The sequence below is a fragment of the Zophobas morio genome, unplaced genomic scaffold (assembly GCF_036711695.1).
Source record: "Zophobas morio isolate AGI-343-1 ecotype UQ-CSIRO unplaced genomic scaffold, CSIRO_AGI_Zmor_V1 ptg000002l, whole genome shotgun sequence".
NCBI lineage: Eukaryota > Metazoa > Arthropoda > Insecta > Coleoptera > Tenebrionidae > Zophobas > Zophobas morio.
Genome location: NW_026972107.1, coordinates 24,957,593 through 24,984,706, shown reverse-complemented (window position 1 = coordinate 24,984,706; position 27,114 = coordinate 24,957,593). Strand labels below are relative to the sequence as shown.

At 31.0% G+C, this 27,114-nt stretch overlaps 1 protein-coding gene across 1 annotated transcript in view; it reads left to right on the top strand.

Annotated features, from left to right (window-relative positions):
* The first annotated feature begins 1,767 nt into the window (after positions 1-1,767).
* The window catches only part of LOC135131392 (arylalkylamine N-acetyltransferase 1-like), a 40,514-nt gene continuing 15,167 nt past the window's right edge, over positions 1,768-27,114 (top strand). The window contains exon 1 of the mRNA XM_064059151.1: positions 1,768-2,098. Coding sequence (XP_063915221.1) covers positions 2,096-2,098 — 3 coding nt within the window. The 5' untranslated portion in view covers positions 1,768-2,095. The remainder of the gene's footprint in view (positions 2,099-27,114) is intronic.

The window sequence follows — 27,114 nt, the reverse complement described above, 5'->3', positions numbered from 1 at the left end:
ACCTGCACAAAAGATTTTCATCTAAAATTATTCGAGTACCTTAGAAAGTTTATAAAAGTTGCCATTTTTTAGAGAAAACAAAACTTTATTTTATAATGCCATAAATCACCATATTTAATTTGGGGTACTAATAAATGTCCGAATTTAATATTCGCAGATACAATATATGTATTCGAACGCCATGTCACGGTAAGTAATTCAGCTAGGAGATTGGAGCAATGGTAACAAAAATGTTGAGTGTTGTAATGTAGATACTAAATACCTATGTTTCAGATTTATTACATGGTCTTGAGAATTCTACAATAGCTGTGCTTGCAAGCATAAAGTTAAAAATAGAGGTGAACTAATAAATCTTAGGTACAAAAGCGTATTAGTTGGCACATTTTAAACAGGTGTTAATGAAATTTTGAGACGTCATCAACTTGTATGGGAATATTTCGACAAATTTTTGTTAGTGTTTTGGCGTTTGTACGATATTCTTAAAACACAACTAAAATTACGCAACAATCAGTTTCGGACTTGTGCGTCTAATAAAATCGTTAACTCAAGACTGACAACATCAAACAGAAATGGCAGATCTGATTTTTTATTTTCTATTTTATTAATTTAATTATTTGTGAAGTGGGTCCTATTACAATACTTTTCAAGCTTGAAACAACGATTAAATTTTGCCAACATTAACTTTCTCTACTAAGTATACCATACAAGCAATTGAAAGTTTCCTAAACTAGAACAACTTGCTAATTTTGTATGTGTAAAATTATATTGGAAGTTGTTATAAAGTAACAGTAAGACATCAAAAATTTAAATGTAAATAAGTACATTTTGACACTACGTAATGACACACACATAAAATTTATACTCTATTATTGTCTATTTAATTGAAAAGAAACCTAATTATACTGGTTGTAACAGGGATATTATGTGAATATTTTTCTAGAATGAAACTTATTTTAAAATCTTGTTTTAGCGTCTTTAATAAGACCAAAAACTACTGTTAGCGTTTTTAAATGTTCAATCATTGTGATCTAGAGAAAAACCTATGTATACTACTTGCTTCGAAGGACACGTTTGTGTGAACTGTATGCGTCTGTCTTCAAAAAATATTGTTTTAAATTTTTGTTTGTAATTTTTTTTATTACTACCTGTTCCAAAAAAATAATAAACTATAGTTATAATGATTTTTTTTTTGCAGAATTAAAGTGTGCACTCAAATAGGTACGTTATATTCAAAATTGTTGCGATAATTTCTTGAATTGTGCAGCTTTGTAATCGGTAGAATTGTCACAGAATTCCATTTAAATTATGTTATATTCACAAAATTCTCCCTATGATAAATTATATCAGAAATGAGAGAAACCGAACATCTGTCAAGTGTCACGCCATCCACCCTCTCACCATCTGCCCACATTCTTGCAGCCGAAAAAATTGATTTCGTATCCCACAAAATCCACTTTAATAATTTATAAACAATTAGGGGTATCGAGTATGCGCAACAGTAATATGGATAAATAGGGGTTCACCATATAAACGAACCGTAAAGGGAAGAGAGATAGTATCCAAGTGTTCATAAGCTTCCTCAGTCGAATTACATATCTCCGGGGAAAACACAGCCTCTGGAAACCGGAGCCCGCGCTCCGGAAAAAAACCACCACTCGACAAAAATACTCGATGATTTTAAGCTTCGACATAAAACAAATTTTGTTTCAAGTGTTTGAATAAACGATAAAACATTATGGTTGTATTTATAACTCGGGAGACTGCTAAGTCGGTGGGGTTATTAAATGATACTTGAATAAAATGAACACAACCATTTATTAGTTCCTCAATATTTAAAAATGGGTTTTAATAGACACGTCCCTTGTGTTATATAGCAGGATGCTGGTGTAATAGAATCATTTGAAACTGTATTGTAACCCCATAACAGTAAATAAATAATACGGTTTAGATTGTTGCTTCTGACAGTGATAACAGCATTGTGCCTGAGTGATAAGATAAATACTATAGAGCATTTTTGTTTTTGTATAGTTTAGTGTTCTGTTTTCTTTCGACAGTGTGGGTTTATCTGCTTTTTACTACTTCGGATTTCATAACCATGGTAAGAATTCTTCATGTTTTTCTACACGCAATTCAGAACTAGACAATCTTACAAGTTTCAGAAGATTTAAAGGGATTAATATACAGCCACCAGCAACTGCGCAATTCACGCATTTTAATATTTTGTCACGATAAATTGATAACATTAATCGAGTGGGAATTAATTCATGTTATTTATTCCTCTGTACAGAGGTATTTATTAACGATACTTCCTGATGCCACTGTTATTGTGTTGTTTCAGTATGACAACGCTAATGGATTAATTAATTAAATGATGAAGAGGTACTTACCAAAGAAGAGAGGGTTACTGAACGGAAAACCAAAAATAAATTTCCCGGGAAAGTGCCCTTAATCATTTATTGTAGCAATGAATTATTTTGGGAGTTGTTACCAGTTTTATGAGCCATTTGAAATGGATCTAAATAAAACCTTCCAAGTGTAAGCGTTGTCGCCTTTTGTATGTTAACTAAAGAGCGATAAGTAATCATTTCGAATTCATCGTACATAATAAATAGTTGTGAAGGTTCTGATCAGTGACATGTGTACAAGGGTTATTCTATAAAGTGGATTTTGAACTCCATGTAGGTGTTTTCGACGTAACAACCACATTCTGTTCTCGTCGACCTCGATTTTAGTGGTTTAGAGGGCTATAATTTTAGAATAACTAATTCGGCGTACTGTTCTATTTTTTGTTTATACTTCTTTTGTTTTAACCTTGACTGATCCTTTAAAGAATTTTTTGGTATCACTTTACTACTGAAAAATTAATTAAGGTGTGGGAACTAAAACACGATACAATTAAAGTTCAAGTTATACCTATTTGAATGAAGTGTACGAAAGAATCGATTCACAGGTTTAGCGCTTACTTTTAATTTACTTAGAGGATTTGAGCCGAATTTAGAATTTAATTTCATCTAAGAAATTGGCAGGTTTCACACCTTCAGAAACTGAGATGGATTATATAAAAAGAAATGAGTTCTTATTCCCCGGAGACGAGTGGATATTAATCCGGACTCGACTCTTTTGACGCGTGAGAGTTCTAAAGCCCTTATTGGATGGACTGGGAAGCCAGAAAGTAGTATGATTTTTAGTTTTAGAGTTTTTAATTTCATTTAAGGTAGATATTATATAAGTTGTTTTATCACAAGTCGTTTTTAAAACGTTGTTTGCGGTATCAGTTTGTCGTTATCTACTATGAATAACTAGAATTATCTATAAAATATTGTATAATACTTATATTTATTTTTACGATGTCCTCAGTCATGTTTTACAAATTGTGCTTACTTCTTATCTTAAAAATCGTTGTTACCATTAGTTTGGGGTTAAGGTTACGGTTGACAGTTTGACATTTTATGTTGTATTGTCCTTCATCAAGAACAGTATAATCATACATTTTCACGTTTGAATTTGTTATGACACTTCAAATTTCTTTGAGTAACATTATTCAGAATGGGAAAATTTACAATACAATAATTATATACATTTTCTTACTCACTTTGTTTCTTCATACATTGCTGTCATTTCTGCAAATTTACATTAATTTGTTCATTTTCTGGTAGATGATCTCATTCTCTATTGGTGTACGAAAGTCGCATAAAAACCTGTATACAGTCCCAGTTGAAATTCTTTGACCTTATATCTTGAGGACGGATTGAGATATTAAAATTCTGTAAACACCATTTTTTTTTAGTTTGAAGGGGAAAACTTAATTTATTACATTGTCAATTCCGGCGTCGAGACGCATATCTGCATTTTTAAAATTGCAACGTATATTTTTTAGCGTCTAGACCTTACTACTAAAATATGTACATATAAAATTTGACAACAATCGGTTCAGTAGTTTCTAAAATTATCCGTCTAATAAAAATCGGTATAGACAGATGACAGACGACAGACAGAAGGAAACGGAAGACTTATTTGTTCGTATTCTAGTGGTGATGAAAGCTTGTGAAAACGTGAAAGTAGCCAGTCGTCTATTACAATACTTCATTAGTTTACGCTCGGAACATTTCAGAGTTGATTTATTATTTCTTCCTAAGCAATAATTCACTAATAGGACAACTTCAATCATTATCTCTTTTAAAATTTTCTTGGTGAGTCACATCTCTAAAAATTCGAAAAAGTAAGTTTTCCATTTCAGATTATCTGTTTTATATCTGTTGTATGTTTGCTGAAACTATTTTGAACAGGTAATGTCTGGAACTATTTTGAACGTTAAGTGTACGGTCGCAGTCATAGAAAACTGGATCATTAGTTTTTGACACATACATATTTCAAAATTTAAAAAATTTAGGTGGTGTAATTAGTGTATTGTTGGACAAATCAGATAATTTTGACAGGGTCACTGGCATTTTTTCCTATCAAGCGCCGACGGTCAAATTGCTCAACTACAAATACAGGAGTATGTTAATTCATAAAATTTAAAAAATATTTACTATTGTAAAATCGTTGGTGGGGATAATCAGACAAATTTTGGTTAGCGTTTTAGCGTCTACACGATATTCCTAATATACAGGGTGACTGCGAAATAAATGCAAATATTTTAACCACGGCATCCCCCACCCTAGTAGAGCCGAAATATAGAAAAAATAAATTAAAAATCGAATGGGGCAAAACCTCCATGAACCACCCTCGATACGAAGGCACTGAGCCACCTTGTAAACAGAGTTGGAAAAACGTTCGAATAAAAACGACCTAAACACTTTCAGTTTCAATTAAAAGTAAAACCGACTTTTTGCTGCTTATCATTCGTTCATTCATTTACTCATTCATCGTTAAAGGTCAGTGTGAAAGTTTTTTGGTAATTTTGATTCTGACGGATGTTTGGTCCTTGTCACAACGATTTTAGATTGTTTATTGGAACAGAAATAAGAGGAACTTAGAATGCTACTACCTTTTTACAAGAAATGTTGAAAATGTTGTCCTTGACTAGCAATACAGGCGTCAGAGCGTCGCAAGAGGTTTGTTGATAGGTAAAAAAACACCGGAGTAGCGGCTGCCACTTTCACTTGTTGAAGCTCTTCGATAATTTCTGGACACTGTTGATTTCCACAAACGAACTGTTTCATCCAACCGATACACATTTATCGAAAACCGTCTCTTGCAATCGTACTTGTTGACGACCATGTGGAGTTTGATCGGATGAAAAGTGAGTTACACAACGTGGACAATCAGCGGGCTCCAAACCCTGTACTTTGTCAACATGGTATGGATGTGGCCGTATTCTTTTAATGTAGGATGCACTACAAGCTGTGAAAATCCAACTTCTCTCCACCATAAACCGATTTCACCGACCGCTCGATGCTAACTGGCCCTTTTCGTGTTTTTCACGTTGCGATTAAAAAAGTGCCTGATAAAGTCACTTTTTTGGTTCTTAGTCCGACTCGCTCTGTTCCATTCATTGTAGTAATTATGTAGGTCACAAAACAGTCCAGCGGCGCGTACAACAATTTACATTTAATTTCAAATAATTTTTTCTAGACACTGCTACTACCTAGGACCTTGAATTTTACCCAGTGACATAATCATATTGTGAGCTATTTCCCATTTTTTTTTTGCATGTACAAGGTGACTGCGAAATACATGCAAAAAAAAAATGGGGAATAGCTCACAATATGATTATGTCACTGGGTAAAATTCACGGTCCTAAGTAGTAGCAGTGACTAGAAAAAATTATTTGAAATTCAATGTAAATTGTTGTACGCGCCGCTGGACTGTTTTGTGACCTACATAATTACTACAATGAATGGAACAGAGCGAGTCGGTTAAAGAACCAAAAAAGTTACTTTATCAGGCACTTTTTTAATCGCAACGTGAAAAACACGAAAAGGGCCAGTTAGCATCGAGCGGTCGGTGAAATCAGTTTATGGTGCAGTTTTCCCATGCAGATTGTGTCGATATGGTAATGGGTGCATCAGTGGTACAGCATCTCCGAGATCATGGTACCTTCAACCTCAAACTCACGATCGTGGCCGTGATAGGACAGAAAGAAGAAGTTGGATTTTCACAGCTTGTAGTGCATCCTACATTAAAAGAATACGGCCACATCCATACCATGTTGACAAAGTGCACGGTTTGGAGTCCACTGATTGTTCACGTTGTGTAACTCACTTTTTGTCCGATGGAACTCCACGTAGTCGTCAACAAGTACGATTTCAAGAGACGGTTTTCGATAAATGTGTATCAGTTGGATGAAACAGTTCGTTTGTGGAAATCAACAGTGTCCAGAAATTATCGAAGAGCTTCAACAAGTGAAAGTGACACCCGCTACTCCGGTGTTTTTTTACCTATCAACAAACCTCTTGCGACGCTCTGACGCCTGTATTGCTAGTCAAGGACAACATTTTCAACATTTCTTGTAAAAAGGTAGTAGCATTCTAAGTTGCTCTTATTTCTGTTCCAATAAACAACGTAAAAGCGTTGTGACAAGGACCAAACATCCGTCAGAATCAAAATTACCAAAAAACTTTCACACTGACCTTTAACGATGAATGAGTAAATGAATGAACGAATGATAAGCAGCAAAAAGTCGGTTTTACTTTTAATTGAAACTGAAAGTGTTTAGGTCGTTTTTATTCGAACGTTTTTCCAACTCTGTTTACAAGGTGGCTCAGTGCCTTCGTATCGAGGGTGGTTCATGGGGGTTTTGCCCCATTCGATTTTTAATTTCTTTTTTCTATATTTCGGCTCTACTAGGGTGGGGGATGCCGTGGTTAAAATATTTGCACTTATTTCGCAGTCACCCTGTATTTCGCAATCACCTTGTATATACAAAATTTGACAATAATCGGTCGCGTAGTTTAGAAGATTATCCGTTTTAATAGAAAGTGAAACAGACGCGAACAGACGGCAGACGGCAGACAGACAGACGGAAACGAGAGACCTGTTTTCTTATTGTAGGGGTCATGGAACCTATAAAAAACATAAATGTAGCTAGTCACCAGATGGACTCGATTATAATAGTTCCTCAGCATGCACTCGGAAAGTAAAATACTGTACTAAAACTTTGTGTATGTTAAAGTGGTTCAGTATTCTTTCTCTTCAAAAAACTGGTAACGCCTTCGCAAAATATTGTTGGGTAATAAATCTCTTTTTAAACATAGACACGACTTAATAATCGCCCATATTTTGACTTATACAGTTATCCTTTAAAATATGCCATTCGTTCTGTTAAATTATAAGATTCATATCAAAAATTTTCAAAATACATATCTGAAATTTTATTTTAACTCTAGTATTATTAACTGAACACCAACAGAATTTTAACGTTATTCACTTATTTATCGTCTCCACAAATTTGATGATGTCACCTTAAAGATTTTTTCTTAAATACTCTTATGTGTTTAGTAATTAATACCACAACTGGAAATGTAATGTTATAACACAGGATTCAGTCAATTTTGTCCAATTGTGGATATACAGTAACGCTACGTTTACTGCATTGTACAGGCCCAAGGATAATAGATTTATTTCCATCACGATCTCTTTTCAGGAGATTATTTGGTAAATTGATTTCAAATGTAGGTTTTCAAGTATCACTTTATACTTGAAACATAACTCAAAGAATACATTAATGCTTGACAGTTTTGTTGTGTCAGTTTTATAGGAAATCTTCCCATACACACACAAACTATCTTAAGGAATAAAAAATTAAATGTTTGAAGTATAATATAATATATTTTATTATAAATATATGAATATATTGTACGTTTTAATCCTCACATCGGAAAATTATTATCTACAGTGTACATTACATGTACGTAATAAAAACTTTAAAATCTCCGCCTGTTTGTTAAGCACAATCAATATTAGTAGTCGATATTGTTCAGAAGCGAAAAAGATCTAAAATATTTTTGTCTTCTTTTTAAACGTTAATTTTTAAAATCCTGTTTAAAAATTTTACTTACATAAATTTTCGATATTTCAATGAAATAGTTTTCTTAACATTAATATTTAGTGCCAATGGTATTTTTGTTGATGAAGCATTTTATTTACATAGTAAATGGTATGAAAATGTTGTCATGAAAGAAAATAGTTACAAATACAGTATCTCTCTGTCTCAGTAGGTACGAGTATATCATGTTACTGGTGAAACGTTCAAATATTTACATACCACCGTAACTACGAGTACATAATTATTAAAGATAATTTTAGTACTGAATACCCAACATTTTTAAGCAACGAAACCAGTCAGAACGATTCTAGTAAAATTTTGTAAGAATAGTTTGAATCTCGGCAACTATAAACTGATAGTCATTCTACAGTTGTTTAAATGTATATAAATGACAAATGTATAATTTGGAAACGTCTGGGTCGATTATATTGCATTCAACATAACGAATAACTCAGAATAAACAAAATTGAAATATTCGCATGAGTCATGAAAACGACAGCTTTCTACAAAATAAATATTAAAGTATCACCTTAATTGTCACATAAATAAGCCGATTTATTACAGTGATACGGAAATGGCTTTCTGAATTTTATATTGTGAAAATTTGCTGCTTTATTGGTTTTAAATTTTATAGACATTTCATTTTGAATGTTCTTTTCGCGTCAAAAATGGAAAAAGTAACATGCTATTCAAAAGAAATAAGAAAGTTAAGATTTAGTAGGTACTCTGAAATCTAATGCTACAAGACGTTCGTTATGGATTGCGTTAGAGTTATTTAATATGATGGCATCTAATATGAATTTTACAGCATTTAAATTACTGAAATTACTTCAAGTTTGTAATTTACAACCAGAGACACATACCTACATATAACAGTAAAAGGATATAAACATAATTTTAATTCCGAAATCTTTATATTGCATAGATGTTCTGATTTTTAAATTAATTGTACAGTTTGCAAGCACTTTTTTGGACATTTTTATTAGTGTACAATTTTATAATAATATAACCCGAAAATATGAGCTATTTTTCCCTACAAGTTTCAATGTTATTCGTGTTGTAAATATTAGATTGGATTTTAATGCTGCATTCTATTTTCCATTGTATGGTACGTTTTTATGAGAACTTGTGATGTAGTACTAACTTAATTTAAAAGCGATATAAATAGTTTTATAGTTTCGTTTCATCTTTTCAAGCTTTAACAAAATGCAACTTTCGTCATCGGAAAAAAACAAATATTGGCAAGGTGTTTTATTGTCACTTGCATTGTGATGGATGCCTCCAGTTATATCATTAAAATCAATTGCTCTTTAATATTTATTACCACACAACAAAGAAAAATATTACGTTTTACTTAACAAATAACAACTTGTAACGTGACACTCCTGTAGACATGAACAATTCCGTACAACAAACTATTTTCAGTCTCTTGTTGGATTCAGCATGAAGGTGGACGGAAAGGTTGGTTTTAATCACTTTGATTAACCAAGTACGCTTCCTAATATGTTTCTCAGTATAATATTCAAGGAAAGACATTGGTTTGTTTGCCAATAACATTAACATAACAATTTGGTATCTCATCCTTCAATATTAATAGTTTCAATAGCGCTTCCAATGAATCAAAACGTCAAAGAGATAGTTAATTTACAAAATTTACGTCGTAAATCGTAATATTCCTGTTAATGCAGCACTGGAGTTGAGATATTTGGCCATCTGTTACATCATTTAAATGTAATGGAATACGTGTACGCTAGGTCATGAGAGCACACAATTTAACAGGATCCCGGATGTCGCTTGAAATTCCGCGCAGTATCCTGTGGGAAACGTCCCGGGAATTAACTGACTAATAAACAGCTACCGCCCAACGTCCCCTAATATGTTACCTAAAATTTCTACAACAATCTAATTATTCCAATAATCCCTGATAGCTCCTACACCAAATGTGATCATTCTGTTTCTAATCTTTTACAAACTGATAATAGATTGCTTAAAATTTCAATAATCAATTGAATTATTCCAATAAATACCAACTAATGGTGCCTACATCAAATTCCTACATAGTGGATCATTGTGAGCCAATTCCCTTTCTAATCTTTTGCATATTGAATTATATGCTGCATGTGATTTTAAATAACAAAGTACGACAAGTGATTGTTCATTTTAAATTCAAATTAGAAATTAAATTCGCCTAGCTTGGAAACAAACACTGTTGCAGGAATTCGTGCTTTATGCCTATCAGATAATTCTCGGTTTACTGTTATCGCGTAAATCTCATATGGTTAAACATAAAACTAAACTGCAGAGTTCAAGTACAAAATGAAATCCACACCCATGGTTTTGTTTGATTGTAATTGAAATATTGTTCAAGTTGTCGCAGTGGTTTGACATTCCCTCTTTAATTGCACACCTGTAGTTTTTATGTCCGGATAATATTTCATGAGAAAGAGAATTGTGATACGCATTTCAATGTTAAGCCTAGGATATTGTTGCAAAGGTTAGAATGGAACTGGGTTAAAACACTCGTATTTTTTTCTAGTGGAATAACATCATACTATAATATCCGGCAGAGCACAAATATTATCGTACTTCAATTCAAAAACGTTGACTTTTTTAAATTAGTGTAGTGTAGATTAACAGCAAATTTGTTTAGCATATATTGGCAAGTTTATTACTTATTAACTTATTATTCTAAAATATAGGACTACAAAAATAGTTGATTTAAATAAAGCCGGACAATGTTTGTTTTTAATGCCGTTTTTATAACATTGAAAAACTTAATACCTAGTGTATGTTTAAAAAGAGCAACAAAAAACGGATCAAAGGCAGCCATGGTTTTTTGAAAGTTTGTCTTTGATAGTTGCATTTTCTACTCAAATTATCAAATTGACTGTAATCTGACAAGACGAAAATTCTATCAAAGACAAATCTTAAAAGAAGCCTAGTGCGTTATCCAAAGGTTACGGACAGATTACTTATGTTTCTGTTATGAATAAAATGTAGAATTCTAGTTTACTTAACAAGATGGCATGTATTTGTTGAAGAAGGAACCATACGTGGAATTTATCATGAATCTTGACGGTATAGTATTTTGAAATCTACTTGTGAAGGTATTAGAAAGTACCTGTCTGATACTTGTAACGTACTAAATATTTTTTCACTCAGATTTTTCATTAAAGAGCATGAAGTTTTGCAATAACAGCAATATTAACAGGCTTTTCCTGGCAATTACTCCCTTAACATATTTTTCTTAATTACAAAACAGAACTTAAAAAGCAGGCATTAATGTTGTTTTTGTTTTTGTCAAGTAGAACAACAAAACTGTCAGTTATAATTAATACCTTTCATTCCTTAGGAACATTGAAGCAGATTTTGTTACAAAATTAATACAGAATATGCATTTCATATGCAAAAGTTAATGAAACAATTTACAAAAAAGACAAAACAATAAAAAAGTAAAGTTTAATAACCATAACGGTCTGTAGTAAAAATGTTCCTCGTCCCTGGTTTGAATTTTTACAATTACTAAATAAATAGTTCCTAATTAGTGATTATTTTATCATAATTCATATACTTACCTTACATTTATTTATCTTTATACATTAAATAAAAAATGGAATGTGGCACTTTATAACTCATAAGTCTGTACATGCCCCACTTACGATTATTTGAACTGACTTCCTAGAAATATCAAAAAAAGCAAATTGTTCATTAGTTAATTATTATCCGATTTCTTAAAACTTTAAATTAAGAAACAAACCAACATATAATAGTTATTTGTATAATTAGTACGTAAAGTGGTACTGTGACAAGAAAATGAGGTTTTGATGTTTCATCAAAACGTATATTTTTTACAGTTTGATAGAATTTATTTATTTTTATGCACTAATGCTAATATTTTCTTCATTATATCTTCTGTGAATTGTCGTTTTTAATTAATTTCTCTATTTTGCAATTTTTGGTTTAAGTTAGAGATACGAGTACGTACGTTATTTAATCAACTTCAGTTAGATACTATAGAAATATAGGTACCTACTTATAGAACGACGCCAATATTGCAAATATTGAGATGAAAAGTTGCTTTTTCGGAATTGCATAAAAAAGTTCAATCAAGAACATTACAAAACTGGTTTTCATATATTTAGCTGTAAATTCGTTTTTTCTTTCATAACTCTTCGTTTGAAATCTTAATTAGTGTGAATAATGAATTTCCACCAATTCTAATGTTTGCACAAAAGCATTTTGTTATGTAAACGTTGTTTATTTCGCGGTTATTAGAAAACAAGATGTTCTCAATTAAATTTTCTAATTAAGAGTAAAATGATGCAGTTGTTTAATTAAATACGCTTGTTTACGCAGTGCTGTAATAAATACTCATTTGAAGAAGCCTCCATTCAACAGTCATCTTCCACCGAAACACTCGTAGATGCTTTTTATTATTTTTCGAAGAATATATCATTATTATCGGCATTCGTGTAGTCGCAACCATAACGAAACCACTTTTTATATTTTCCAGAAATTTCCAACTCATCTTCCTGGCGTCTCGCATATTCGTGACTATAGCAACAAGATATTTAATATGTCCTTACAGAAGCGGCAGGATAATCGGTTTACTGAAGCTCCTTTTTTTTCCGAAGCGAAACTTAATATCGTATTGCGAGCTTTTAATATCCTCGTTCCGCTCATGAAATGTTAATTAATGTGAGCTTTCGAGTATTCACGAAACGAGCAAAGCTCGAGCTTTATTTGTGAATGGTGATTACTGTCGTTTTACATTATCGCACAGCGTAGAATGACAATTTAAATAAAATCAATATTTCCGGTTAATTGCGATTTAGTACATCAGTTTCCGATTCAGTGGTACTTAGAATTAGTTCAAGTGCCTTTCAAGGCTGGTGATTTTTGTGTTGTTGTTCTAAAAATTGAAAAACAGTTACGAGTTAAGTAATATTTGTTACTCGCAATTAAAAAGTGGTTCAAATATGTTTTTGCAGGAATTTCGAGTGGATATATCAGCTGACTGATTTATTGTCTTACAGTAATGCGTTGCGTACAGTAGGTATAGTTAACAAGCCGACATTATTTGTCAATTTCTGAGTGATCATGATAATAGGTGTAATGGAGAAATTTAATTGATTAATAATCTTATCTTTGTTTTGTCATCGATGAAGTGCATTTGTTACTATGCGAGTTGCATTATTTGACCTATCAAGAATCAATTATATAGATTATGCTAATGGATAAATGATCTGTATGATACAAAGCTGAGAAGTGGAGGACAAGTACAGAGCAACGACGGAGAGATCTGGCTATAACTTAAAAATAAAATAAAATTATTTACACAGTACAGGAAATTAATAATATCATAAAATTATCATTTTAAAATGTAGCAACAATTGAACAATGTCACAATAAAACTGGATAATAAGTAAAGGAAACTATTTTTCGGGAAAGATCTTTTCCTTCCAAGAATTTGTAGTGTTCGGTCGGTTTATTTAGAATGCTATTAGATTCGTTGAAAACCATTGACCGAGAATTCGATTAAGGACAAACTCCAAGATCTAATTGTAAGACCTTTAGATTTATACTTCTGTTTACTCTTTACTGAACTTCTGAAACAAACATCAGTTAGAATATAGGTCTCCACTTTTGTTCTTAATAATTCGTTTTTAGTTTAAATTGAACATGATAGATATCTTTGCTTATAGTTTAAAGTAAAAACAACGAACTTCGTAAAAATAAAAATGCGATTTTTAAAACTTTTCAGCGGAAGTTAACCCTATTTATCAGGTGTCTCGAATATGAGTAGATTGTGGTAACCAATGAATAAATTAAAAAACCAAAAATTTCAGGTGAAACATCTTGCACAAATATGAGTTTTGCTATCAGTCAGGTAACTGCTTCAAACCAAAAATAAAATTTAAAATTACCGAAGTTGTATATAAAAAATTATAGTTGATTGTTGGAGGATACGTTTGCCTTTTGAAAGTCCCTGGAAATTTACGAAAACGTCCTGATTATACGTTATAATTACACACCGAAACAAAAAAATGAATGTTTAGTTGTCAATTTTAGGCCATAGAAGTATACTATTCTAAAAACAATTCAACTTTTGTTATCATTGTTTGCAAATAATAATAAATAATTAATTGTCGATAATTTATGGAAATTAAGTTTTGAAAATTATACATACAAGTATCTTTTACTTCATTTGAATACACATTTTACACGATTTATGAATAATAATGGTACTTCCTTATTTGGAGTGTATATTTTAAAAATAACAATGGTCTAATAAGTATCTATAAAATTTTAGTTACTATTATTAACTCATTTAATTTGCTTATCTTACGAAACAAGCTCACTCTACTTCCTTCCACTTTTTGTGAAGTAATTATACATGCGCTCTTTTATTTTTTAACAAAAACTTGATTGGTCGGTCACTCTACGAGATAAACTGTTCCTGATAAAACGGCGAATCGACGGCGAATTGTTTTATTTGGCAGTTTGTCCAGTCTATTTATCGATGAAAAACAAAATTTGAGTTAAAAATATGAGTACAAACATTATACAAACATGATACCAAAATATTTTTGACGTCGATACCACTGCATACAAAACTTAAAAGTTGTCAAGACCACCTAAGCTAAATATTTTTTTGATTGGTTTTAAAAATCGGAGACTTCTGTCATGGTCACATATTTTACAAACAAATTAAACTGTGGCATTTCAACCGACTACGACGAAACTCACCTGCATTTAACAACTTTCATTAAATTTTAGCTAACAAGAAGAAATCTAAAGGATTTCTATCTATGGAAAATTAAACAGTTGCTGACTTAGCAATAGATTTACTTATTAAGTAAATCTCGAAGTGTGATTAAAACACTACTTACTTTGCGTCGCTTAAGGAAGGATATTTTATGTTTCCTGTGTGTTAAATTAAGTGTTGGAGAGAGTATTCAACAAAAGTGGTAACCTTTAAAAATAACAAGGGCGTCCACATGTAACTGTGCTCCGGGATCAAAAAACTGTGGTTGTGGTAGCATCATCAATTTTCCTGCTGACAATTTCTCATTTTCTCTGATTTATTAACCACTTCATGAAAATCTAAAGTAGTAATCAATTCACAAATGTCAAACGCAGGGCGATGATCATGACAGATGACAATAATGATTAGGATCATGAAAAAATACTAAAAACTGAAAACGAGTCATAAATAAGGAATGAAATGGATTCATGAAATAATGGTTCTAAAGTATTAAAGATTGGGTCATAAATTTTAAGAAACGATTTTAATAAGCAAAGTGGGGTAATCCAGGCAAGGTAATCAATAAAAGTACAAAGCGTTCCGTCCACTCCGTTTGTTGGAAGAAGATAAATGTGTGTACCAGTGGCGGCTGGTGGGTCAAAATTTCGGGTCGGCCAAATATTTTGAGTCTACACCTTGGTGTTATATATTTTCGTAATGTATGGCTGCTACTCATTAACCACTGACATTTTACGTGCCAGGATGTACAAAACATCTCAAATGTTTCGACCTGTTAAAATAATTTTTTATAGGAAATTGACAATGTCAGTTTGATTCCAAATACTATTAATCCTTAATTCTACTTGTTCTGCTTTATCATTAATTGAGAACCACCGAAAACATTATTTTTACTGAGTTCCGCGTCGACCGGCGGCTATACGGCTTGCCGACCCCGGACATCCACAATTAAATAATAATAATTAAATAATGACATGCAGTTAAAAAATATAAAAAAAGTAATAATAAAAGTACCAACTGTTAACTATCTTCATTTACATTTATTTATTTTTAATGTATATGACAAATTGTCAAATAAATTAATTGAATAATTGAAAAATTAAAATGATTTAAAACTTTAAATTCGTTTCTGAAATATCTGAAAACGCTTAGATGCTAAAAATACAGAAAAAGCGCATTTATGTTGTAGCTAAGTTATGTACGAAAAATAAAATTTTAGATAATTTAATGTAATTTTTTTCGTTTATTATTCATACACAGAAAAATGTATTAAATCGACAGTTATTATTTAAAAAAAAATAGTATGCACTGAAGAACATCGAAGCCGTTATTGTTTTGTAATTTGGTTAGCTATCTTAAATATTAAGCGTTTTAAAAACTAAATTCGCGTTGCTGGGTACGGCGAAGAAGGATTTCGCCGGACCTGGCACAACATACGTTCCGCCAGGTCTTTGTCTACTACAGTGTACTAGACAAAGAGAACGATGAAACCGTAAGCTGCTACGAAGTCGAAACATCGAGCATAATGCATTCCTGGGTACGGCTTGCCGAAATCTCGCCGGCAAAGCGTGTTTATCAGCATTTAAAATTAGCAACAAATGCTTTATTTTGTACCTACAATATAATAAAATATATTTTTAATATATATGATCTATCCTAACGTACATTCAAACTTTATTTCTTTTTTTATTTTCTAATTTCAACGCTTACTAAGTATTTTAAAATGACTGGTACGGCGTGGCCGACCCTGCCGCCCCTGACCAGCCGCCCCTGGTGTGTACTTATTATTTCCTCGTTTAATGAACGCGCAACGCTTCTGTTCCTGCAAACAAAGATGGAAAGAATCGCCTCTGTTTTTAAGAAGAAAAATACAACTGTTGTAACATCTAAAATGCGAATGCATGTGGCAACACAAGCAATGTCGATATGTACTACTAATTCACTTACGGCATTTATACGATTGTATAGTAGTACATATCTATACAATATATAGAAATACAACGGTAGTAACAAAATATAAAAAAAATTGGTCAAAGTTTATTTCGACAGAATTTGCCTCGCCCCTGAAGTACAAGTCCAACAAATCCGGCTTCTTTGAAAAATTATAAAATTAGTTTTTTCGATGTTTGTTTTGTGATAACTTCTATTGGGGCGTGGGGGCGCCAATTGCAAGGGATTGTGCAAATTGCACAAGTACGGACAACGTAAAACATGTTGAAAGCAGATAAACGGCAAAAATAGCCTCTCAGCACTAATAAGTATTAACTTCTAGTGTTTGTTTATTCTACATTCGAAAAATATCACGTAGAAATTTGTTTGTTTTAACTAAAATGGTTAATTAAGCCACAGTGGTACAGAATGTTCTGGATATTATTATTATAATTCTTATTAAGTAAAGTCGTGCGTATTCTCACTTTTTTGAGACAATGGGGACTCTTAATTTGATCAATAAAAAATTTGTTATGACATCATAAACATAGATCAACAATCGGTCCAGTAGTTTCGGAGATTACGTGTCTAATAAATAGAGCCAGACAGACGGACAGAAACGGGAGACTAGATTTTTGTACTCTAGGACTCATGAAATACCGAGAAAACATAAAAGTGGTCATTCGTGCGATGAACATGATTCCTTTAGCTTACGCCCAAGAAGTAAAAAACAAATTAATGTTTTCTTTTTCATTTTTACTTCTCCAACAAAGGTAGCCAATTATTATAATGGAGTCCATTAAACTAATAGCTAATTTCATGTATTCTCGGTATTTTATAACTCCTAGAATATGAAACACTAAATCGTTTTCGTTTGCCTTTCGTTCGTTCTACTACTGAACAGATTTTTGCAAAATTTCAGAATTGTTTTAACGCCAACTAAAATTTTTCTGTTCATTTCCACCAACATGCGATGGCGTCGTCTATCAACTGCTGTGAAATGTTTAGAATTCTCATGAGCATGGTAATTTATTAGTTAGAATTTATCAGTTTGTCCCTTTCAAAATTTGATGACGTTTTCTTCAAAATTACTAGACAGAATGTCAAAAAAGTTAATATATGAAGAAAATTTGGGAAGACAGTACTGCTATTGTTAATGTTTTATTACACGTTTTAGTCAAATAGATGTAAGTATCTGTGCCTAGCAAAATTAGTTGACGTCAACAGAAAATCTTATTTGAAACATGCACTTAACATACTCGTTCACCTCTAGCTTAATAATCTGTTCTCATTTTTAATTGAACTTATAGTGAGTATTATAAAAACATAATTAAATAAAATTCGCAGAATTAAAATTAAAAATGATTTATCTAAGAAACTGGACTTGTTTTATTTAGATATATGAAAATTATTATTAATTTTTACCCAACATAAATATCTTATTTTAAAAAAATTCGTTAAGAACAATAGTGTGGTGAATTAACTTTAATAAAAGCACTAATATAAGAACTCTGTCGGGTTCAAGTTTTACGATTACAAACCGGATTTGCATTTTTACACTTTGATTGGGAGAATCCCTATCCATAATATTGGGCCTTACTGCTGACTACACTGACGTTGTAAACTGGTTTTTGTAGGTTATTTTTTATTTGGACGTGAAAATGATTACTAAATTAAAACTGTCTGTTTTATTAAATTGGTGGGTAAAATTTGACGAGGATCACACTTTATTTTCACTTTACTTTAGGATATTGACAACAAATGTAGTAAATGATTTTGTCACCCCCAAGAACATGTTTTATGTTTTTGTGTACAGGCCAGTTGCCCAAAGACGTAAAAAATTAGAAGCTTTTCTTTACCGTTTACAAGTTTCATAAAGTGTTCATCGCATCACGGGTCTCTTGAAAATATTTTTGAAAGACTATTATCTTCAAGAGTACTATAGCAATTAATTGAAAATATGTATTAAGATTGTTAGAAGATAAGGTATTGTCACGTCGTCATAAAATGTCGGTAATAAATACCACTTAAAATGTGCAAGTGAGTTTGTATGTGGTTTAAAAATCAGGATATAAATCTTTAATAAAAATTATGATCTAAGATTATATTTTATTTTTTAGAACTGTTTACTTATGACATGTATAAAAAGTTAGTTATGTTATCAACAACACTATCCAAATAAATTTTCCAAATTTTTATTTATAACTGAAAAAAGCACTCAACTGACCGTAAGATTTTCGTCAGATTTAGTTTTATGTGACAAGTAAGTATATTTATAAATTATAACAATAGAAAGAAATAAGTATAAGACCTAATTTATCTGATATAAATAGAATATAACAAAGTAACAGAATGCTAATTACATATATCGCAAACAATACAATAATATTGTCAACAGATAGACCCCCTCTAAAAAAATGAATCGATTTTTGTTAAAAAAATATAGTTTAAGACTCATGTTTCAGAGACAGAGAAATAAATTCCCCGATTTTTGAATTAATTAACCTTCTGAGATACAAAATTCTAAACATTGTAAGTACTCTTGGCAAAAACAGAGCAAGCTTTAAAAAAATTATTTTGTTGCCTCAGAGAAGTTAACAAATATGGATGTAGCTGGAAGATTCATTAATTTGTTAAACAAATTATCAAAACTTTTATGGAAGCCTAATAAATCGTTTTTAATATGGATTCAAAAATTATCAATGGCAGTTTTTTAAATCGTAATTGTGCTAGCAAAAAGAATTATTTGATAAGTAAGATGGTGGTTCCAGTTTCGGAAACATCTCTATATAAGTTTCAAAATACCAAGGGAATTTTTCTATTTCATCTTCGATCATTATAAAATTCCTATTCATTATAAAATTCCTATTTTTCAAACAAATTGTTATATACCTGCTGAAATTTTCCACATTAAAAGTAAAGACAAGTCATAAAATCTTGTTATTTCGAAACAATTCATTCAAAAACAGCTTTAAGGAATAAACTTTGATAAGCACACTGACCTAAGAAATGTATTGGATTCAAGTTATACCATTATAAACCGGCTTTTCATTTTTACACTTTCGGTCAGGGAAACCCTGCCCATAATGTTACGTTTGTGTTGATTGCATGGACGGTGCAAACTGGTTTTTGTAGGTTTTTTTTTTGGATATGAAAAATAGTACCAATTAATACTGTCTGTTTTATTAAATTGATCGGAAAATTTGGTTATGTAGACGCTTTGTTTTTAGTTTGCTTTAGAATTTAGACGATCAAATCAGATTAAAATTAAAATTACATACTGAAACTTTAACTTTTCTAAGTAGTTGAGCATTTTGTTGTATTTGTTGCTTTATTTATTGATTCTGAAAATGCAAACCCAAGGTTATAAACTTTGTTCTGAAATACTGCTGCTTGGTCATCTTTGTGAACCTTTTAAATGTATAGTATCTGATGCATAGACACATGACGAAGTTTTTTTTTGTTGACAAGTTTCGTAAAGTTTTAGTGGTGGAATTCCCATTACCCAAATACATCAATTGTAAGTTATAAGGTTAATAATTTTAAAATTGAGACTATATATACTTTCAAATTTTAACTGACACGATTCGCTCCTACTAAATTAAATATACATTTTTCATACATAAAATTGTATTTCATTGTTTGTCGGTGTCTGTCTGTGGAAAATATTTTGAAAGGATTATATTTGAAAGTAGGGTATCAATGACTTTCAGATTGTCGGGAAGCTGATGATGATGCCATCTCACAACTTTGTTATTCCTAAGTATACACATAGTTATAATAAACAAAAGAATACACTGATAACAGATTACATATACTTTAGAATTGTTAAGTTAATTAGTTCTATTAAGTAGAGACATTTTTCTACTTAATTGGCAAAAATTAGGAATACATCTTTTCTATTCCTGGAATTACCCTTCATGTTTTTGCAAAAAAAAAATTGTAAAATATACACATGTACAGATATGAAAAATAAGTCCAAGGTTGCTTAGATAGAACTTCCCTCGGCCATGAAGTGCAGTCGAATAGCTTCTTCGTATAATTATAAAATTTTCGGAATTTAATTTTTTTTATGATAACCTCTATAAATTAAAATAATAGTTCGGTTATCAAGAATATAATTTATCCTAATTTTCTGTACTTTTCCAGAGAATTAAAAAAAGTTAAATATTTATATCAAATTTTTATAGATTTTAGACGCAGGTGTATGTATGTATATAATATTTCAAATAAGGTTACAGCTAGCTATTCGTTTTCCACATTTTACTTGAATTTTAGTTGTTTAAAAATGTCCAAACATTAAAAAAAATGTTGTTTTCAGTAAAAGAAAAAACTTATCTTTGGAATTATATTCTTCTGTTTCAAGCTCGACATTATTGTTTGCGAAGTCATGTCAGGGGCTTGACGTGTAGGTGTCGTTAGAAAAATTCGATGAAATTTATTAATAAACATGTTTTCGCAAAAATGCCTAAATTTTGCAAATTCTTTTAAATGCAGTTCGAGCTGTTACATATTTTATTTTAATTCAGTCAATAAAGCAGTAATAAATGTTTGTATCCATGTATAATTTATCCATTTAAATGATAATCCACTCAAGAAGCGTATGCGCAGTGCACTATCAAACTCATAATTCCACCTTTTAATACAGTGATTGAACCGTTAGTTTAAGCTAAAACCTACCTATCGAAAAAAGCACGTCAAAACATTTGCCGCTGTTAAAATCTTAGAATTTTGTTTTGCATAACAAAAGCGGTCCTTTTGATAACAGTCGCTTACAAATGGCCCTGCAAATTAACGCAAATTCTGCGCTTCCAAGAATTAATTATTGAAGTATCTCATAGGAAATTTTCATGTATCCAGGCAAAATAAACTTTAGCTTGCCAAACTTCCGATATTTGTTTTCATTATTTGTAACTGTCAAAAACCACAAGTCTTGAGAAAATTACACTAGTCTAATTATTGCGCTGTATTCTGGCCGTATTCGGCGTAAATTTTCCACTAGTTCTTGTTAAAAATTCAAACGCTTCGTTAACGACTTTGATACCTAACAATAATTATATACCACTGACGACCGACAAGAAATTATGTGGTGGTTTTTCACATTATCAGTCCAGTTCTTGGACGTCATTAAATTTTGAATGGCCGAATAACAGCAAATTTTTAATTGACAGTTCTTACGCAAACAGTGACTGGTTTATTCCCAACTCTACAGTTCAGTGAGTTTCTGCAAAACAATTTTTTAGTCAAACAGTCAGACAAGAAAAATGTTTACAAAGAAGTGTGTACTGCGTGACCGTGGGGAGATTAAAAACGGTAGCAGCACAAGAAACTTTCCACCTAATATGAGCCATTTGTATGTAATTTTGTATAGAAATAGGTATATGATAATAAAACTTGTGTTAGCTGAGTAGTATAAATAAAACATTAGTTAATAAATTAATTAATTTTGTACTTATCTAAGAAAAGCTTTGAAAAGCAGCAGCAGGTCTGTATTGGTGGTGTAGTTCGCACACCTCTTACACACCCAGTCCCACGTTGTTGCCCGAGGGAACATATTTTTTTTATTTCTCAGTGTTTCCGCATTCTGAACAATGGCTTACGCCTGTTGTTCCTGGTACATAAAAGATGTGTCAACCAAATTTCGATTTAGTAACAAAAAGATATAATTTTTCTATAAAATTCCTAAATAATGCAAACTGCAATCAGCTGATTTAATTTACCTTCACCTTCACCGACAAAAAATTGAATTCTGTCATGGCAATTCAATGATCAAGGACATTGTTTAAGAAAAAAATGTGCCTCTTACTTTTCGTTTAATGTATGGGTGTGAAGATGTTCCTTTTGAATGGAGATTTACTTTTATATTTTTACATCGTACACGTGCCGTCAAAGTTTTCAAGGATAAGATTTATTGGTCGTTAAATATAATTTTGTGCAAAAAACTGCTCTCGATGTTTATTGAAATTATAATGGTTACTTTTACGGCGGATCTCAGCACAACACTTCCTAATGAACGCATTGTATTTTTCCAGTAATTATTTATGGCCTTATTGTGTACAAAATTGTACTTTTTTTATTTTTCATAAATTTTATATTAACAAATTTTAAATTATAAATTAATCTTACTGACTTATAAATATGATATTCATTAAACTACGTCTGAATTATCTCAGATTCTAGTTCTTACTTTTATTCAAGACTTTATCACAGAGAAGGGATAATTAACATATCCTAATAAAAAATACATAAGCATGTTGTATCCTATGGTTTATTCAGTTAAATACCTATCATAATTCCGTAGTAGTTAGTTAATAAGAGGCATGATAAATAATTGTGATTATTATTTCATGTACATATTATAATGAATTAATGATTGTTTCGTCCTTGTTTATCTCTATTACTTCAAGTTCATTGTCATGTACTCGACGTTTCAAGAATAAGGTTCTTTCTTAATTCGTGCTAAAAAGTCGTCTGTTGCGCTAGGTAATGGCCATGGGTTCATTTTATTTTGACATAGTATAATGGAAAGCCATTGTTAGTAATTAAATAATTTAAAAACCCAACCGAAAGTATTTTTGATGCAATTCAATTATCCACATCATGATATTTACATGTGTAATATTTTACGAACGTGTCTACTAGTCAGCTACGTATGCAGTATTTGCATTAATGTTAAAATATTTAGACTCTACGTTTTAATGAGAAAAATTAGATAATATATTAATTGATAATCGGAGAATTTTAGACTTTGCAAATTAAGTTCGTTTCAGAAAGGTTATTTGCACATTAAACTAATACTCGAATAACGTTTAATTCCTCTGCAATTATCGCCCTTAGATCTGGGTGAAAAAAATTTGCATAACAACTTTTTTGAGAATTGACGAAAATTTGCAGAAAAAATTGTTTTGGGAGTAAGTGGTGAACCATAAAAGACAGGTTAAGTTGAAGGATTAATTAGTCACTTGATTTTGAAAACCTTGCTTACAGCTCTGGTAATCAACACCAAGGCCAAAATTCAGACGGAATGTATGTTAACAAGTTGTAATATAAATAAGGTAGAATTGGTGGAAATGATTAATACGTAATTAAGTAATTAAATAAAGCGAATAAAATAAAATACGAAAATACTTATGAGATTTTATGTAAATTTTAAGATTATTCACAATTTGTATATTCATTTTTGTGTCTTAAAAAAGGTTTAATTTTTTTGTATAATAGAAAGGAACATTCTAGATAATTCATAAGACTAAATTATATAATCTAATCTTTAATCTAATCATTTAATGTTTATAATGCATTAAATCTGTCAGTGTTTTTGGTAAAATTTTGTGGTTTGCAACTTTCCGTCTGTTTTTTACAAAATTGATTTAGTTTTTAATGTGCTACCATTGCATTTATTTTAATAAGAAATTATAAACCTGTGGTTATTAAAATTTGGGAATAACCCATTTGTGGTTAAGACACGTAGAAATGGGTATTTTTTTCGTCTAATTTTACTTTGACAATCGTTTTGATTGATATGCTTATTTACCGTCCATGTGGCGATAAAGTTGAATGAAAATTTATTTTATCTACTTCTATAAACATGATTTAATAGAATTGGTTTTACTGTTATATTATGGACAATACACTTTTTTTGGGTTTGTACACTAACTCTTAGTAACAATAAACTGAAAACTGTACTTCAATTAAAAAAAATCTTTCTTATCAATGTTTTTCCAACTTTCTGTATAGGACCTTCAAGTAGTAATAATATACGACCCATAACACAAGAACAAGGTGAAAAATTGAATTTTAATCTCTTATTAGTAAAAATTATATATACTTTTTTTTTAAATACTGGTTTGCGGCTTACATTCTCTCTCCGGACTATAATTTGAGTTGCTACCTGACGTTGGGAACCACTGGCTGGATGGAACTGTTCATGTGTAAACTATTGAACAATAAATATCAGATTTTGAACATAAGTCGTAAGTTTTATATACGAATGTTATATTTAGATACCATTTGTTGCCAACATTTGATAATTAATCTTGTGGCTATCAAGTATTAGCATGTAATAAATATTTACTTAATATATTTCAAACCGCAAAACGATATGATAGTAGGATAAATTTAACTTATCCCACCCATTTCAGTAAACGTGTTATAAATTACCGTAGCCGTAGATAAAATTTTGTAGGTCATACGTGGGTTAGCGCATTATTCTTACCCTCGTGTGATTTCACTCTACTAGAGTCTTTTTATGAACAAACCCGTTGCAATATAACGTAAATAAATATGTTAATACAATTCGCTTATATTTGTGAAACTTTTTGTACATATCATTATTTTTTGCGTTTCAGATCTCAAGATTTTTGTTGCTAGCTGAACCTAACTAATTTGTCTCTTGTCTTTTTTCAAGTTTCATTAAGTTTCTGAATTTTATTTTTGGTAACACCACTATGTGTGTTCAGCATTTTTAATTCAAACTGACTGGATGTAGAAAAATTGCAGTTATTAAACGTCTTTATATGGAGGGTAGTTTTTGATTGAATCTTCGTAGAACTTTTTGATTTTCTTTTTCTTTTTTCTTAGTAATTCGTTCAGTAACACTTCATTCATTTCTGCTACTCAGAAATTGAACTTTTCTTTAAATTTTTAACTTTATTAATGTGCTGTATTGCTAGCTTACTTTCTGAATTTTATTTTAATATATAGTTTTGTTCTGTCACTGTTTCTGTTTTTTCTTCCAATGAGGTCCTCAGTTTTTATGCTGGTTTTTCTGTCTAGTACTTTTAAATTATTTTCACATTTTTAATTTTGCTACATAAAATTTATAACAAATAGTTTTAATTTTAAACAAACAAATCAATAAAATATTTGATATGTGACATGATGTATTACTTCTTATATATCTTTTTTCCCTAATATTCTTAACTTATATCATCATTAACTTGAATGTTCTACGAAAAAAGCTACTAGTTTCCGGTTTTAAACAGTGACGTCTTATTACTTTCCGTGAACTTATTTGGATACTGAGCACTACTGCATTAATAAATATTATACGGTCCCATTAAGGTGGAAAAAACCTAAATGGCCGGCTTTTAGTTGTGAATAAGAGGCACAAGGGGATTTCCAGATAAACTCAGCGGAAGTCATTGGGTCAATTCATTACTTCTGTAGTCTACATCATAGCAAATGACAGTTCTAATAATTATTATTTATGTAAGACTTCTGAAAATTTGATTATTTTATGCCTGGGGTTAATGAGGAAACTCAGTGAGGTAAACTGAGACGACTTTCAGCGAATTATAATGCATTTGTGCCGAAATCGCGAAATTATCTAATTATTGTTTGAATTCACTGAAATACTGTCATACGAAGTATGCGGTTGCTGTAGAACAGATGAAAATCTAGAAGATTTTCCTTCGCTGCTTCGAGATTTACAAAAACTTCCGTTACTGAAATTGATTTTAAAATATTGTTTACTTTTAATGAAAATTAAAAAAAAGACTGTTTCAGAATATTTACTAAACATTTTTAACCTCCTAAAGAAATATGGCGTCATTTTGGAATATTATTCTCTCAGTTAATATTGAATTGTGTCCTACATTAATTTGTGTTTTTACGTGTTACAATGTTCGTACATTCTTATATTTTTACTTACCTTACCTGATTGTAAACTAAGGAAGTAAATGCAATCAAGTTCATCGACGACTGGCTCCTTTTATGTTTTCTCGTCGTTTCATGCTCCCTAGAGTACCAAACAATAGGTGTGTTTTCATCTGTTTCCGTCTATTTTCCTACCTGTCCTAAAACTACCGGACTGATAAATCAAATTTATATGTGTATTATGAATATTATGTAGATAATAAAACGCTAACCAAACTTTGTCTGATCATCTCCACCAACAATATGATCACGTTACCTCAAAATTGTACATAGTAATATGTAATAGGTTTTAAATAGTATAAAAAAACATAATTTCACACGTGTAGTTTATGAATCCGTGTTGAGTTTTTACCTGAGACATCTAAATTTTTGGAAAAAAAAAAATCGAAATTGTATAACGTCTTGCAATCTAATTTTGAATCTCCATAACCAAATGCTTTGAAATCTTACAGACGTTAATTTAAAATTAACGTAAGCATGGTAAATATATTTATTTAGCCCCCGAAAACATTGATGGCGTCATCTCAAAATTTTGCCGAATAAATCCTTCGAAAATGTACAAAATATGATGAGTCTATACTTGTAATTTATCACTCCATTAATATTTTTTAGAATTGTATGGTGACTAAAAAAAATAATGAATGATTCAAATAATTTTTTTAATTAAATCAGGAACGACTCACTTCTTTTTTCCAGAAATTTGGTAAATACAATACTGTTATTATTAGTATTACACTGTATCTATCCAAATTGATGTATGTATTTACGTGTCCTT